The sequence below is a fragment of the Lactuca serriola genome, chromosome 4, assembly GCF_051521515.1.
Source record: "Lactuca serriola cultivar US96UC23 chromosome 4, Lser_US96UC23_V15, whole genome shotgun sequence".
NCBI lineage: Eukaryota > Viridiplantae > Streptophyta > Magnoliopsida > Asterales > Asteraceae > Lactuca > Lactuca serriola.
In genome coordinates, this window is record NC_136411.1 from 38,494 (window position 1) to 54,254 (window position 15,761).

The window sequence follows — 15,761 nt, forward strand, 5'->3', positions numbered from 1 at the left end:
CTGACAAAAAGCAAAGACCGATGACTTTTGAAGTTGGAGATTCGCTTTTGCTTAAATTCTCGCCGTGGAAGGGACTTATAAGATTTGGTAAAAGGGGAAAGTTGAGTCCAAGGTTTATTGGACCGTTTAAAGTTCTTCAGAGGATTGGGAACCAAGCTTACAAGCTCGAACTACCAGAAGAACTGAATGGAATTCATAACACTTTTCATGTGTGTTATTTGAGGAAGTTCACGGGAGAAGTTCCCGACATAATTCCAATTTCTGAATTGAGAATTGATGAGAACAAAAGGTTGATTGAAGAACCAGAGGCAATTGTTGACCAAAAGACTAAGAAGTTGCGACGCAAGATGGTCGAGTTAGTGCTTGTCTGATGGAAACACACGAATGGGCCGAATCTCACCTGGGAGACGGAGAGTGACATGATGGGTCGCTATCCGCATTTGTTTGTTGATGTGTGATTCCGGGGACGGAATCATTCTAAGGTGGAGAGAATTGTAACGCCTGTGTTTCTGGGCTTGTCATTAATGTTGATATAATAGTCTAGGTTAACCTTTATAACCCGTTTTGAAATAATAGAACTGTATTATTTGAGTATTATGTGTTTTGTTCTTAATTGCTTAATTATGTGGTTGGATTAATTAAGAATAAAAATAAGCGTCAAAAATTAAGTGTAAAATAAACTTTATATCTTTGGTTAATGTTGTAGTAGTTGAAACGAGGTTTCCGAATATATATAGAACGCCCAAATCTGACTTCGTATGAGGAAGTTATGATTTTCTGAAGTTTCGACTTAGCGGTATGCAGCCTGAAATACTCGATTTGAGATCGAGCGGTTTTTAGCAGAAGCAATCTAAACGAGGATCGAAGGTCTCGTTGTTGATATCGAAGCGATAAAAAGTTAGGTGAGAACGGACGTCAAACGAAGAAGTTATAAATTTATAACGAAGTTTTTCTGTCCCGGCCTATTAAAAATAAATAATAAAAATAAAGTCAAAATTAGCCGACGAAGTCTAAACGAAAGTTGTAGAGCGTAGTCTCACCTACGCGTGGATATAAAGAACGTCGAAAACGGAGTTCGTATGAAGAAGATATGAATTTTCGAAGTTTATTAAATAATTAATAATTAAATTTAATTATTAAATCCGGCATTATCCGAAGAGGAGTCATCGGACTCATCCGAAGTATGCCCAGCGTACTAGCGTACGCCCCGCGTACAGCGAAGCATGACACGCCTCGCACTCGAGTTCTTCGGATACGTAAGCAATGATGATTCTGAGGCAGTACGCCCCGCGTACTCCGAGGCTCCAGCCTCCTATAAATAGGATGCGAGGGCAGCCGACTCCTTTGCTATTTTTCTCTCTTCTCTCTCCCATTTTGCATCGATTTGCATGCCAGAAATACCCCGAAGCCCCGGTAATATTCTCAAGCCCCGAAGCAAGTCCCGAGATCCTGAAGATCCCGAGAGGTGCGATTTCCGAGCCGAAGCTCTGCTCGCGAGAAGTTCGATTTTTGTAGAGATCTTCCAGATCTGCTGAGGATTACTACTTCTGCAAGTCGTAGTGCTATTTGATCGTCTTCTGATCAAGTAAGTGTATACTACCTTTCATAAACACGATAATAATACAAGTATGGTTTGAGTGTATTAATTATATTGTTGTTCATGTGTATAATTTTGTTGTTATAAGTGTGAATGTATATTCATTCTCTTCTATCTCATAGATCTGATTTATTTCCTATGAAATACGTGTTATGTGGGTGTGCCTCATCTGTTATGTGGAATATGTATTGAATGAAAATGATATACAGGTTTTAAACTATGTATGAAAATATATATTTTTATCTACTAATATGTTGGGTAGAACATGGGTAGATAGTTGGTGTGTAATAAACAGATGAGAGGCCTCGATGTTGTTGTTGTTGTAGATCTAGTTATTCAGCGGAGTATGGATAACGACCACAGACTCTTTCTAGACAGTCCAGTGGAACGCTATCAGGTTCATAACCTGTAGGTGTCATGAACGATGTGTTCACCGGTGTACTCTATCCCCCTCATGGTTGCCTTTAGGATACCTATTGTTGAGGAAACCCCTTAGCAGTAATGTCCGTCCCGATGAAAATCCTAGATTAGGTCCCTTGAGATAGATGTTATTTTAGGGACGTAAAGTGAGGATAACGGGAATGGGTAATCAGGATAGTGATTGGTTGGTGATATTAAATATAATTTATTTATTGTAGGTTGAAAACCCTATATGCTCACCAGGCTCCCAAGCCTGGCCCACTCAGTTTTATTTGTATTACAGGAAGTGGCGCAAGGGCGTAAGATGGATGAATCATCCAGTTGTTTTGTTTACAAGTCTGTATATGTATATATTTGTTGAATGACTTGTAATGTTATCGTTTATGCTTTATGGTCTGTATCGAAACATGACATCCCGAGTTTTGATTATATAATGAAAATGCATCTCTTGATGAAATGCTTTGATAAATATTATTTTATCATGTTTTGTTTTGGGAACAAATTCCGCAACACTTTTAAATCAAAAGGATTTACTCTGAAATTATTTTAAAAAGCATAAATGAAATCGGTCTTTTCTGGCCGAGATTTTGGGGATGTCACATAATACAAGAATATAAGTCAGACTTTCTTTGTTCCTTTTATCCTAAGTGGGTAAAAGCGATATCTTGGGCCCTTGATGATTTTGTGTTGACTTATGTGTCAGGCCTGGTCAGGACTGAATTGATGTGTTAAATTAAGTTCTATGTCAAACAAATCAAAAGTCGGGAAACAAATTGTTAGACATTAAGTATGACTCTATTCCATGTATTTTCCACACGATATCTTGCAGAACGGAGGATTATATGATCCTTTATCTAAAGGACGCGTCATTGACTAGGCCAGAGTTTGACAACGGCTTTTGAAAGCTACGATTGCTAATCAGATTTTGAAGTTGTATTGGCAGTTATAGTTATTAGACTTATCCAAGTGTGAGACTGTTGGATTAGGTGTCTAAGCCCATAACTATAATTGGTATGTACTTGATCTGATGGTAGCATGGTCCTTTTGGGTTGCCTTCACCAATGCAACTTGACAGGATGACTTTTTTAGAAAGGGGTTGATAAATGATTTATTAATATATTATAAGAATAATATATTAATTAAGAAATCAAATTATTTAATTAGTATAAATCATGAATTAATTTTGGGATTAAAGGAACTGATTAAAAGTAAGGGGACTGGTTTTGCAAATCATTGATAGTTGCAAAATGGGTTGTTGGATCACCTTAGAAGGATTGGACGAAATCTATGGGAAGCCCATAGAAGATTTTGTCCAAGGGGGCCTTTTGGAAGGTTTCCATGGACTGCTTAAGGCTTAAGCAATCACATTAGGGTTTCCACCTAAAACCCTAGCAGCTTTGACTATATAAAGGACCCTTGACTTACAGTTTTCGACCCTATGCTATTCTAAGAGAACCCTAACCAAATTTTGTAGAGCCTCAATCACCTGTTTTCTTCATCCTTTGCTAAGTGGTGTTTGTGACTCCATTAGAGGTGCAATGCTTGGGGCACTAAGCTCTTGAAGGTTAAGATCAAGCTATTAACAAGAAATGTATTCTTCTAAACCCTAATATGTATAAATTTTGATTTTATATAGTAGATATAGGGTTCTTGCTTTGGAAAATTAATTTGCATGTATAACTTGAGAAAAACCTAGATCCAAAGCAAATAAGGTTGCATGTGCACATAGGAATGTAGATATGCTCAAAACCCATCATAAAGTCTCCAACTTTATCCATTAGAATGGTCCAAACAACCAAGATATAGTCTTTAAGTCTCAAAAGGACCAAAAGTGCATCTTTTTCAACTTAATTCGTTAAGTCCAAGCTCCGAACCTTTAGATCTGAATCAAAATGATGTTTAGATGGATAAAGTTTCCAACTTTATCTATTACAAGGTCAAAATCATTCAAGATCTAAACTTTATGCACTAAAGTGACCAAAAGCTCATAACACCCAAAACGAGCTAGATTTAACAAATGCATCATCAAGACTCAAACTTTATACCTCTAGAAGAAATATCAATATGAACAAAGTCTGGATCTACAAGCTCTAATAGAACTAACACTTCTCCATTGAGCTCCTTCTCCAAGATGCACCAAGTACACTCCAAAGCACTCAAAAACACCTTCTTTTTGCTCACATGGATCAAACTAGGGTTAGGGTTTCAAGGGAGGGTGTTGGAGAGGTGGAGGCTGAGAATGGAATGGGTTTGGGGATGTTAAGGAGCTTATATATGGCTCAAACCATGAAAATAGGGTTTAGGTTCTGACCGCGTATGCCCAGCGTACTCCTAGTACGCTAAGTGTACCAGGGATGTCCAGTATACCCATCGTACTTCCTGTACACCTAACATACTAGACTAAGCTCAAAACCTTCCTAACTTCCAATGATCATAACTTCTTCGTTCCAACTCTGTTTTCGAAGATCTTTATATCCACAGAAAGGTATCGAGGAGCTCTACAACCCTATGTAATTACTTTAGACTTAAAACACATTAAAATAAAATTCTTAATTCATAAAAGAAGTCTAAAACACCACTTTTCCCAAAGCCCAAAGCCTTATGATACTTAATCTTCGGATCATGGCTCTGAATTATGAAACGAATCGAAATAGGGTGTTAACAAGATGTTGGCCAAATGGTGGTCAATGTCGTGAACTTATCTATATGAGTGAGCAGGCTTTTAAGAAACTGTGCATTATCTTACAACAAGATGGTGGTCTTCAAGCCACTTAACGTATGTCCGTTGAAGAGCATATTGCAACGTTTTTTGCACATTGTGGGCAATGATTTTAGATATCGATTTGTCTCTTGGCTATATTGTCGCTCTATAATCCATACAAGTAGGCACTTCCATTGATTTCTCTGAACAATTATATCACTAGAAAGTCGTTATATGCAAAAACAAAAGGTGATGTTGCACAAAAAGAAATTCAAGAGAAAAGGCGATTTTATCCTTACTTTAAGAATTATATAGGGGCAATTGATGGGACACATGTTCGTGTCAAAGTATCTAACAAAGATTCCCTTAGATATCATGGTCGCAAGGGATACCCTACGATAAGTGACTTAGTTGCTTGTAAATTTGATTTAAATTTTACATACATTTTAAGTGGCTAGTAGGGTACAACATCAGACTCAAGGAGACTAAAGAATGCACTAAATAGAGAAGATAAAATAGTAATTCCAAAGGTTAAATTTTTAATACCAAAATTATTCTTGTGTGCAATCTCATTTTTAATAAAAAAACTAATTACAACTTATATGTAGGCCGATATTGTTTGGTAGACTCTGGTTTGCCTCATACAACTACACTAATGGCACCATATCGAAGTGTCAGGTATCATTTGAAAGAGTATTCTGCATGAGCCCCTGAAAATGCAAAAGAGTTGTTTAATCTCCGCCATGCTTCATTACGTAACGCTATAGAACGGGCATTTGGTGCTCTAAAGAGAAGATTTCCTATTGTTAGAAGTACACATGAACTTTTTATTCTTCTGAAACACATTTAGACATATTCTTGGCATGTTATATTTTACATAACTTTTTGTTGGAAGAAGATCGAAACAAAAATCTTGAAGATGAGGTCCTATAGGAGATGTTAAATGAACTAAGAGAGGAAGTGCAACATACTTTAAGAGAGACATGTAGGGGTAATGTTGCGGCAGAGCAGATGAGGAACTTAATTGCAAATCAAATGTGGGCTGATTACTTACCAAATCTAAACCATGAGATAGATATATCAATGTAGCTACTAGTTTTTCATTATAGCATTTCAATTTGATTTTGTATGGATCATTTGTGTTTGACCTGTATTTTGTATGAATCGTTAGTGTTTGCCTTTATTTGTGTTTATTTATTTTTAAGCATGTTATTTACTCATAACCTGTACACTTTCTAAGTATATTTTTTTCATGTTATCAATGTATGGTTCGTTTATTTATGATGATATGCAAGTCATAATGATCAATGAAGAACATGTTAGTAAGAAACAACAAATAAAATGGATAGACTGGATAGATTATTGTTTTATTCAAGCTATGTTGACACAACAAGAGAAGGGAAATAGGATTAGGGGGGATTTTATCCCATAAGCATACACCAACATAGTAGAGGAGCCTAATCAAAATATTGGGAAGATCTTAACAAAAAATCATTTAAAGAATCGTTTGAAAACTTTAAAATCGGGTTTTTCACAATGGTATGACATGTTCCACGGAACATCATTGAGTGTGTTCGGTTGGAATTTTGAAACACAACTAATTTAAGCGAACGAGGAAGTGTGGGCCAACAACCTAATTAATGTAAGTTTTCGTATCATATTTTACGTAGTTCTGTATACATTTATGTTATTTTCTAAACAATAGTTATATTTGGGATTGTGTGTTACAGTCAAAGCCTAAGGCAATTTCATTGAAGTCCATAAAAATTCCAAACTACAATGAAATGATAGCTTTGTTTGTGAGAGATAGAGCTTTAGGGGTGCATGTTGAAACCCAAAATAGAAGAATGCTCGATCGAATAGGATTGGGGATATCAAAGTAGAAGCAATTGAAGAAGTAGATGGGTTACTAGCAAGAAATGACATAACACATGAGAAACAACCGAAAAATTATGATGATGATGGTGATAATGATAATGCTTTTCACCAGTGCAAAATTCAAGTTCTGAGAAGTGCAAAAGTTAAAAAAGGAATCATGAAATTGAAGATGAAGATGAACCTGAAGCTGAATCTGAATCGTTTGAAAAGGTTAGTATGAGTGTAGTTAAAGACGTGGCTTCTGTTATGAGGGTAGGTAACAAAATCTTTGAAAACTTTTAACATCGGGTGTATACTGGTGATGAAATTTATAAAGAATTACAACCGATGGATTTGGAACCCGATAAATTAGCATAAGCTCTCATATTTTTATCGTGAAATTAATTTGATGTGGGGACATTATTTAAAGTTCCATTTAAAATATGAAAAGGTTTGTTGAGAAAAAAATGATGGATACAAGTAAATAACTTACTTAGGAGGTTAGTTTTTTGATTTTTTATTAGTTTGACTTCATACTTTTTGGTTTTTGATTTGAGTTGATATATTGGAATTTGTTTGATTATTATTACATTGACTTTAAATTGGTTTCTTATTGATTTGTCTTTAATTGGTCATCTTCTTGTTGTGTTCTATATAAGGTTGTACAAATCTCTCGACGGTAGCTCGACGGTCGACTGACGATAAACGATTAATCGGACTTGGCGGAGATTAATCGGAGACCCTAAATTATTAATAAAATCATTTAAAAATTAATATTTCCTAAAAGATTAAGTATTTAAAAATATAAAATTTTGAAATTTTAGCATATTATTTAAAATTTGAAAACTTACAAATTTGAAAATTTAAAATTTTAGTTTAAAATTTGAAAATTAAAAATTTTGAATTTTTTAAATATTTCCCTCCTATGACCGCCGAGGACCGCCAAGACCGAGTTTGACCGATTTTGAACAATTTCCGCCAAGCACCCTAATCGTAATCGATTCAAGGCTGCCAAACGATTTATCGCCGATTAATCGGCCGCCAAGGCCGATTTCTGTAACACTGACTCTATATATATACTTTTGTTATGTATCAGGTTATGCATTTTTTTTTTTTCACTTTTTCTCACTTTATATTGGTTTTGTTTGAAAAAGTAATACAAATGAAGAACATACTTGAATTCTGATTAATAATGACTTATGCATTAATGATTTTTGTATAAGTAATCATGTGAAAAAAATAAGTAAAGAAGTCGAGAAGGAGGCAACAGTTGGCAAAAAAAATTGTTTAGGCATAATTTTGTTTTCAAGAGAATCGTGTTGTATATATTCAAAGTTATGGTAAAAAGATGACAACTGTATAATTGTCTACTTTTAATTTTCATTTATTTCCCTCAAATTCGGGAAAATATACTTTGCTTTCCTTTCCCTTTCTTTATTTTCTATCCATATTTTTTATTCTTTTCTTTTTCTTTCTTTTAAATGGAACCCGGGAACACGATATAAATGAATTCACTTCCACCTTGTTCACCGACGCCTCCATGCAACCATATTTTTCAGTTGAAGCCTTCTAAACTCAAGTAGATTGGTCGAGTATGTCAGGTTTGAAAAATTGAGATTAATATAAGTTCTAATTTAATAATAGCCATTGTGAGACCCATGTATTACATGAGTTAATTTAAAAAAATAAATATAAATGTTTAAATATTTGAGAACTTTGAATTTATAAGAAAACAAGAAAAATAATGAATTATTATAATGAAAATGTTTTTTATCTTTTAAATTTAAACAAATAATTTAAATAAATAAACAAAATAAACTAATAAATTTAATTTTGAGAATTTTAAAATTAAAAAGTAAGTTAATTAATGTATCCATTTATTATTATATTTATTATAATTATTATATTAAAACATTATAAAAAATAGAAAATCTTATAAAATGACATGTGGAAAAAAAATTAATTTAAAATAACTACAAAATAGCATTTAACAAATTAAATAAAAATATAATAAATAATAAAAAAATCTTTATTTATTAAAATACATATAAATATTAATATAAACTCAAAATTATCCCGAAAGAAATAATGAAAAAGGTAAAGTAATAATTTCATTAGGAGAAAACCTAGTTTGACAAGGTACCAGCGGCTCCAAGGCTCCAAACAAACTTGTACCGCCGAGATAGAATAACAAAGGTACCGGGTACAGAGCCATTTCTTCGATTAATTACTCAAGCACCAAACAAGCAGATCACCGAGATAGCACTAAACAAACTTGTACCGTCGGTTCGTGTTCGTACATAGAATGGGACGGATTCTGTTGACCTTTACGTTGGTGGTAGTGGTGATGGCTGTAGGGATCTCGATGGCTGAACCGGTTAATCAGTCAGCTTCCGGAGGCCTATTTTGGTCAACTGCTAATGGTAACGGGCATCTGGCGCGGAACGCTGAAACAGACGAATCGTTGAATGACCATGATGAACTCGACGGTGGGTTTCCTTCGCTCGATGGGATGTTACAGTGGGCAATAGGTATGCTACGACCGTACTGCCTCATAAGTCGATTTTTTTAACCTTTTCTTGTATGTCGCTTCTCTAATTGTGCTCTCCTCCCAAACTGAAGTTCAAAAAGGAAAAAAAGAAAAATGAAAACAAAACACTAAAAGTCAGCTGTGTTGGATTGATTTGCTTGTATATGATATAAAAGTATCACAGCACCAATAATAGACTTTGTAGATTCTACAAAGGCAACGAGATTTTGGTTACGGGGTTAATTTTGTATCCTCTGTTTGTAGTTAGTACTACAGGCGCCTATCTAGCCAACACTTAGATCCCATTCAATGCCATTAGTTGGTGGCACATAGAAAAGGAGCCAACAACTATATGTTCCATGGATTTGAATTCTTCTACCTTCCACCTTCGAACCCCATTTGTTGATATTTTCTGATTAAGTCACTAGCTAATATCACTTGATGATATTACATTCTGATAAGCCCTCTGAATGAACTAAAGTTTCACAAGATAAAAATCTCTTCAGAAAGATGGATAATAACCATAGATTCAAGATAACTATATGTTAATCAAAGCTTTCCCAAGATTCAAAAGGTTGATTCTCTCCAGGTTCACAAAGAACTTTTACCAAATATCTAGACACCCTCTAACTCTCTTATTTAAACTATATATACTACTACTAAAGAATAGGACAAAAGGAAATGCCAGCAAATAGATCCTGGTGCTGTCCCTACTAACTTTGTCCCATCGACATAAGTGCTTAGACCATAACATAATATTCAAACCAAAACACTAAAATAACCCTAATAAAGCAATTTTGCCAAAAGCAGTGTAAGATGAGTTGGGCTTGCCATAGATTCAAGTCTTGGGCTTCCTATTCCTTTTGTTGTAGACCAAAAATGTCGGGGCCGGGGGGAGGGGGGTATCAATATCAGCGGCACAACTCATCTTGGAATGCTTTTGGAAAATATGAAAGGTAAACCAAAAGCAACCTTGCTAGTATTGTCCGACTAAAATGGTTATGATGCACTCATTTTACTTTTTATGATTGGAGTTGTGCAATTTTTTGGTGTGGTAGACATTGATACTGCGAATGGTTATTTTTAGTTTATCCTATATAGTGAACAAAAGTTTATATTGCTTTAAATGTTATATTTTTCTAACTGAAGTTGGCATATCTTGCTCATTTCTGCAGGTCACTCAGATCCTGCAAAGTTAGAAATAAAAGCTCATGATGTTCAGCAGTTATCTGCGGATGAGCTACAAAAACGTCAAATGGAAATCAAGGTTAGAAAGTCTGAGCCATATATGACGTGCTAACTTACTGATTAGAATGAAATAATTAAAGAAACCGAAAGTGTTGTGAATCAATTATGCCTTGTACTAGGGTCCTGGTGGTCTATGTTGTGCTTTAACACTTTTGATGCATCCGTATACTTGTGTACATGACAGTGAGTAGCGGATAGTATGCATCCTATTTGTATATTGTATATGACATTTGTGTATGGCATAGGGTTACACTGTGTCTCATTTGTCTTCTAATGTTAGGTTCTTGAGCACCTATGCTTCTTTGAGCACAAATCTAAGGGTGTTTTTGGTTATGTTAAACTTAAACCCTTTTATCAAAGTACTGTTTGGGGCTATGCCAAGATAGGTCTAAGCTATGTTGACGCAAGAATTCATCGTATGTTATACTCACGAGTCACTATTTCATGTGAATTAGGTAGGCATGTTAAGTTTAGTTTTTCCATAATTAATAAGTTATATTGCAAATGGTATTAATAACCCTTAGGGCTAAGTAGCAACTATGTTATTACCATAATTGGTTCCTATCAAATTAGTATACTATTGAATTTAACGAAAATACAGACAAAGTACAAAATCAGCATGCCATCGAGAGGCCACCATCTCTCCAAAATACCTACTTGCAAGAACCAGGTTCTCTTCAATGTCGCATACCCTAATCCTAGGTCATTAATAAAATTAAAAATACCATCTATTCTCTACTAATCTCTTATAGAGGTAACAAATGATGGTATTAATATAGTTGCTATGTTCTACTAATATGATTACAATATTCATGATATGGTAATAACATGTATCTGTTGAACACTTGTTGCAATAGAGCATATACCGAACATAATATGTCACTAGCTATGAGATCTGTATATTATACGGGTTGATCAAAACAAAATATTAAATAGAAAGGATTAAACAGGAAGTTTATTTGAATTTGAAATTTGAAATAAATGAAAACTATGAGAAAATAATAAAAAACATGTGAAAATAAATAAATTAAAATTACGTGTTTAGTTGTCAGACCTGTATATTATAACAAAATGTTAAATACAAAGACTAAATTGTAAGTTTTATTTGAAATTGAAATTTAATTTTAATATAATAATTATGGTATATTTAGTTTGTGAAACTACATTAATGATATATTGAACAATGAAAAATGAAATAAATGATAAGTGGAAAATAAATATCTCAAAATTATAAAAAAATGACAAGTGTCAAATTGTCTGAAAACATGACATGTATCAAAAGAATTTTTATTTATTAGGGTAGATTTAATTAACCTTAGTTTGTGAGTCTAGCATGTTCTTAGGATATGTGAGTGTAACATTATCTATTAGTCTCCTTACTTGTGATTTTCTTTGTGTTTCAATTTCAAACATGGTTACTAAACATTTTATATGGTTAAAATTGTTCTCTAGACTACTAGTACAAGTCAAATCTTCAATCAGTGTCTTTACTTTGCTCTGTGTGATGTTTTTATAAAACATGCTTATAAAGTTTTCATGATGACTTGTTTTATTCCGTATATTCTATGTTTTCTACATTTAGGAACTGGTGGAGAAGTTAGAAATGCCATCGGATGCAAAACTAATGCGAATTGCTATTGATGACTTAAATAATTCATCTCTGAGTTTGGAAGACCATCTCCGTGCATTAGAGGAACTTTTGATACTCGTTGAGGCAATTGATAATGCTAACGGTATGTGCATTCTTAATCTATGGTTTACTTTAGAATTTATTGAGTTTATGATTCTAGATACATAAATGAAATCATATTGTAACTGGGCAAAGGTTTTCAACTTGCCAATCTTACTGTAACTAAGAAATTGTTTTTCAACTCACTGAGATATGTGTGGTTATCCATTGCATCTGATACCTCATTTTAAGCTGTCAACTTCATATTAAAGTTTTCTTGCTAATCATGATGCTGAATACCAAAAAGTTTGCAAGTGCAAACCATTTTATAATTTGTGAGCTTTTATTTACATTCAGATCTGCACAAACTCGGAGGTCTTGCTTCAGTTATTCGGGAACTTAGTAACTCAGATCCTGGAATAAGGGTGGCCTGTGCATGGATTGTTGGTAAAGCCAGTCAAAACAATCCTGTAGTTCAGAAGCAGGTAAGTTAAAATCCATTTGTTTGTTAGCTTCAGAGTCAGAGAAGTTCAACATGGATTGTAAATCACTGTATATGTGTGAAATTTAGGTCCTTGAACTTGGAGCATTGCCACAGTTAATGACAATTGTGAAATCTAGTGTGTTAGAGGAAGAAGCCATAAAAGCGTTGTATGCTGTTTCAGCGATTATTAGAAACAACCTAAATGGCCTCAAAATTTTCTATTCCCAAGGCGGAGACCAAATGCTACAGGTAATGCATGTGGAAGTTGACAAATCAAAGTCTTTTCTAATTTAAAACTTGTTTTCTAGGGCATTTTGAGCAACGCCACTGCTGATGTTAGACTACGCAGGAGATCAGTGTCACTTGTAGCTGATCTGGCTGAATATCAGTTAGAATATAGTAGCAAACTGGAGGTTCCTTTTTTCAGCAATTGTGCACTGGTGAGGCAGCTGATTGATTTGACAGCATCAGGTGACCTTGATCTCCACGAGAAGGTTAATATGTTTATAGTTTTATGTTGTTTAATAATTTTAAAAATTATTGCAACAGTCAAAACCGTAAATTGTTTTCTGTATTATTTGGGATCTTATCTTTCAGGTACTTCTTGCTGTCAAGAACCTTTTGATGCTCAAGTCAACTGAATTTCTTGTTGTTGATGGGTTTTGTGGATTGCATGGAGCATTGGAGAAGATGAGACAGCAGTTGCAGGAGTCCATTTTGGAGGGAAATCAAAGGGAGTATGCGACTGATGTTGAAGACCTTTGTAAAGAAGTGGATTTTATCTATCTTGAAAAGCTTAAGAAGGTACATGGATTTTATATATCACTGTTGGTGGTGTTTGCCAGTGGCTATTTAATTAAAAAAAAAAACAAACTACTGCTGCAGATCTCACAGGTCCCAACATGATGTATGCTGGACATATACTGGAATGGTCTTCAAGACACAATGCATAGCTTGGTGAACAGAATTGCTTCCAAAACTGGTCAGCTTGGTTAAGTTTGATACGACATAGTTTTTGTCCATAAAGGAAAAGATGAACTTAAAAGCTGGTTCATAGATGATAAAAAAGTTAGGTGATATTGGTATATTTAATTTCCGTTTTGGACCAGAATTGAATAGTAGTTGAAGTTTAGGGATGAACATAGGTGGATACATGGCCAAATTGCTGGGAACGGAACTGGAACTGGAACCGGAACCGGTGGTTCCTTTAATGTTGGAACCGGCCATTGAACTGTTTGCATCGTTTCTTTAGATTTGGAACCGGTCCTGGAATTGGTGGTTCCTTCTACCCAGTATTGGTATCTAATTTGTTTGTTTGTCTGTTTGTTTTTTTGTTTTTTTGTTTTTTTTCAACTTTTGTTACTAAAAAGTAAATTAATTGATCATGCAAAATAAGAACGGAATAAATTAACCATTATAATTCATAAAAAGTAACTATTACTAATTATGGGCCCCAAGAAAATTGCAAACCTTAAAATCTAATCATTTTCCATAGGAATTCCGAATTCATGCTGGTTTTTAGCGCTCGACTGGAAAATTTAAACAGATACAACTTGATACTATTCACCATTTAAGTCCTGTTATATTCAAAACGTTCAAGCAATTCTCACTGCTTTTTTGTGAAATCTCTCGCTGTACTTCTCATTATTGATTTCATAACAAGAGTATATTATCATATAATGGTCAAGTTATTTGTTTGTTAAGTACTTCTCAAGTAAGTTGGGTAGTAATTTTACATGTTAAAGTTTTAAATTAAATAATGTAGACCTGTGAATTTAGAATACAATATTAATAAATGATAAACGAGTTAAAATATTGATTCAGTTTCATTGTATATGTTAATATTTAATTAGATTTAAGTGATCGAAACCGGTTACAATCCTCCATTGGGTACCCGTTCCAAAATTTTAAGAAGGCTGGAATTATAGGTTCCGGTGGTTCTAGTTCCAGGAGTGAGTATCCATTTTTGATGCTCACAGCTATTGACGATCATTGAATCCAAATTTTGGAGAGAACTAGCGAACTTGAACTTGGCCCTTGGATTAATACAATCAATGGCAAAAGATTAAAAAGCGGTTGTTTACACAGATGGAGTTGTGAGTTTTGATACGGGGATACACGAAGTTCAAAATAGTATTTGCACAAAGGTGCTTACTATTTAAATTAGTAATTGCAAAAACATATATATATATATATATATATATATATATATATATATATATATATATATATATATATATATGCTTAGGTTCATTTGAGACGGCCTAATTTTGTGAGACCATGAGACGTATTTTTTTATTTTTTTTAGTTAATTCAAGTTCTGAAAATAATATTTAAAAAAAGAATTTTTGGATTTTTTCATTTATTTTGCATTTTAAAATTATTTTTTAGAATATGTACAATGTAATATTCTATTAGAATATTTCACGTATTTTTAAAAAAAATGTGATTTTTTATTTTTATTTTTTTAGTTAATTCAAGTTCCGAAAATAATATTTAAAAAAGAATATTTAGATTTTTCCATTTATTTTGCATTTTAAAATTATTTTTTAGAATATGTCAGTGTGATATTCTATTAGAATATTTCACGTATTTTTAAAAAAAATGTGATTTTTTATTTTTATTTTTTTTAGTTAATTCAAGTTCCGAAAATAATATTTAAAAAAGAATATTTAGATTTTTCCATTTATTTTGCATTTTAAAATTATTTTTTAGAATATGTCAGTGTGATATTCTATTAGAATATTTCACGTATTTTTTAAAAAAAAATGAGATTTTTTTATTTTATTTTTATTTTTTTTAGTTAATTCAAGTTTCGAAACTAATATCTAAAAAAGAATTTTTGGATTTTTCCATTTATTTTGCATTTTAAAATTATTTTTATATTTGATCTCACGGTCTCACAAAATTAGAATGATTTTAAATGAACCTGAACATATATATATATATATATATATATATATATATATATATATATATATATATATATATATATATGGTAAATAGAGAACCATTATTAATAAAAAAAACCAATGAACCAATCCAAAACATTGAAATTTAAAGCGATCAACGGCAAAAAAGAAGGGTTGCAAACTTTTACAATGGATGCACATGCGTCGGATTATAACAAAATCACTTTATTTTTTTTGGTTTAAATATTTTTAGGCCAGTTTTTTTATCAAAAAGAAAAAAACCAAATATACAATTGTTGGTGATTTTCCGTCATCTTTCCATAGAGATCCATATTGATGTATA

At 33.1% G+C, this 15,761-nt stretch overlaps 1 protein-coding gene across 1 annotated transcript; it reads left to right on the forward strand.

Moving 5' to 3' along the window:
- The first annotated feature begins 8,694 nt into the window (after positions 1-8,694).
- Positions 8,695-13,830, forward strand: LOC145100847 (ARM repeat superfamily protein). Its single transcript, XM_079037966.1, has 8 exons — positions 8,695-9,106; positions 10,281-10,372; positions 11,936-12,086; positions 12,380-12,507; positions 12,594-12,755; positions 12,815-13,000; positions 13,104-13,310; positions 13,392-13,830. The coding sequence occupies exons 1-8, from the start codon at positions 8,881-8,883 to the stop codon at positions 13,410-13,412; spliced, it is 1,173 nt and encodes a 390-aa protein (XP_078894092.1). The 5' UTR covers positions 8,695-8,880; the 3' UTR covers positions 13,413-13,830.
- Positions 13,831-15,761: the final 1,931 nt, after the last annotated feature.

What these genes read in the sequence shown, in the direction of transcription:
- LOC145100847 (XM_079037966.1), top strand. Translation starts at nt 8,881, where the DNA reads ATGGGACGGATTCTGTTGACCTTTACGTTGGTGGTAGTGGTGATGGCT. An exon ending in AACGTCAAATGGAAATCAAG is followed by an intron (nt 10,373 to 11,935) that starts GTTAGAAAGTCT and finishes TTCTACATTTAG; the next exon opens with GAACTGGTGGAGAAGTTAGA. An exon ending in ATCTTGAAAAGCTTAAGAAG is followed by an intron (nt 13,311 to 13,391) that starts GTACATGGATTT and finishes CTACTGCTGCAG; the next exon opens with ATCTCACAGGTCCCAACATG.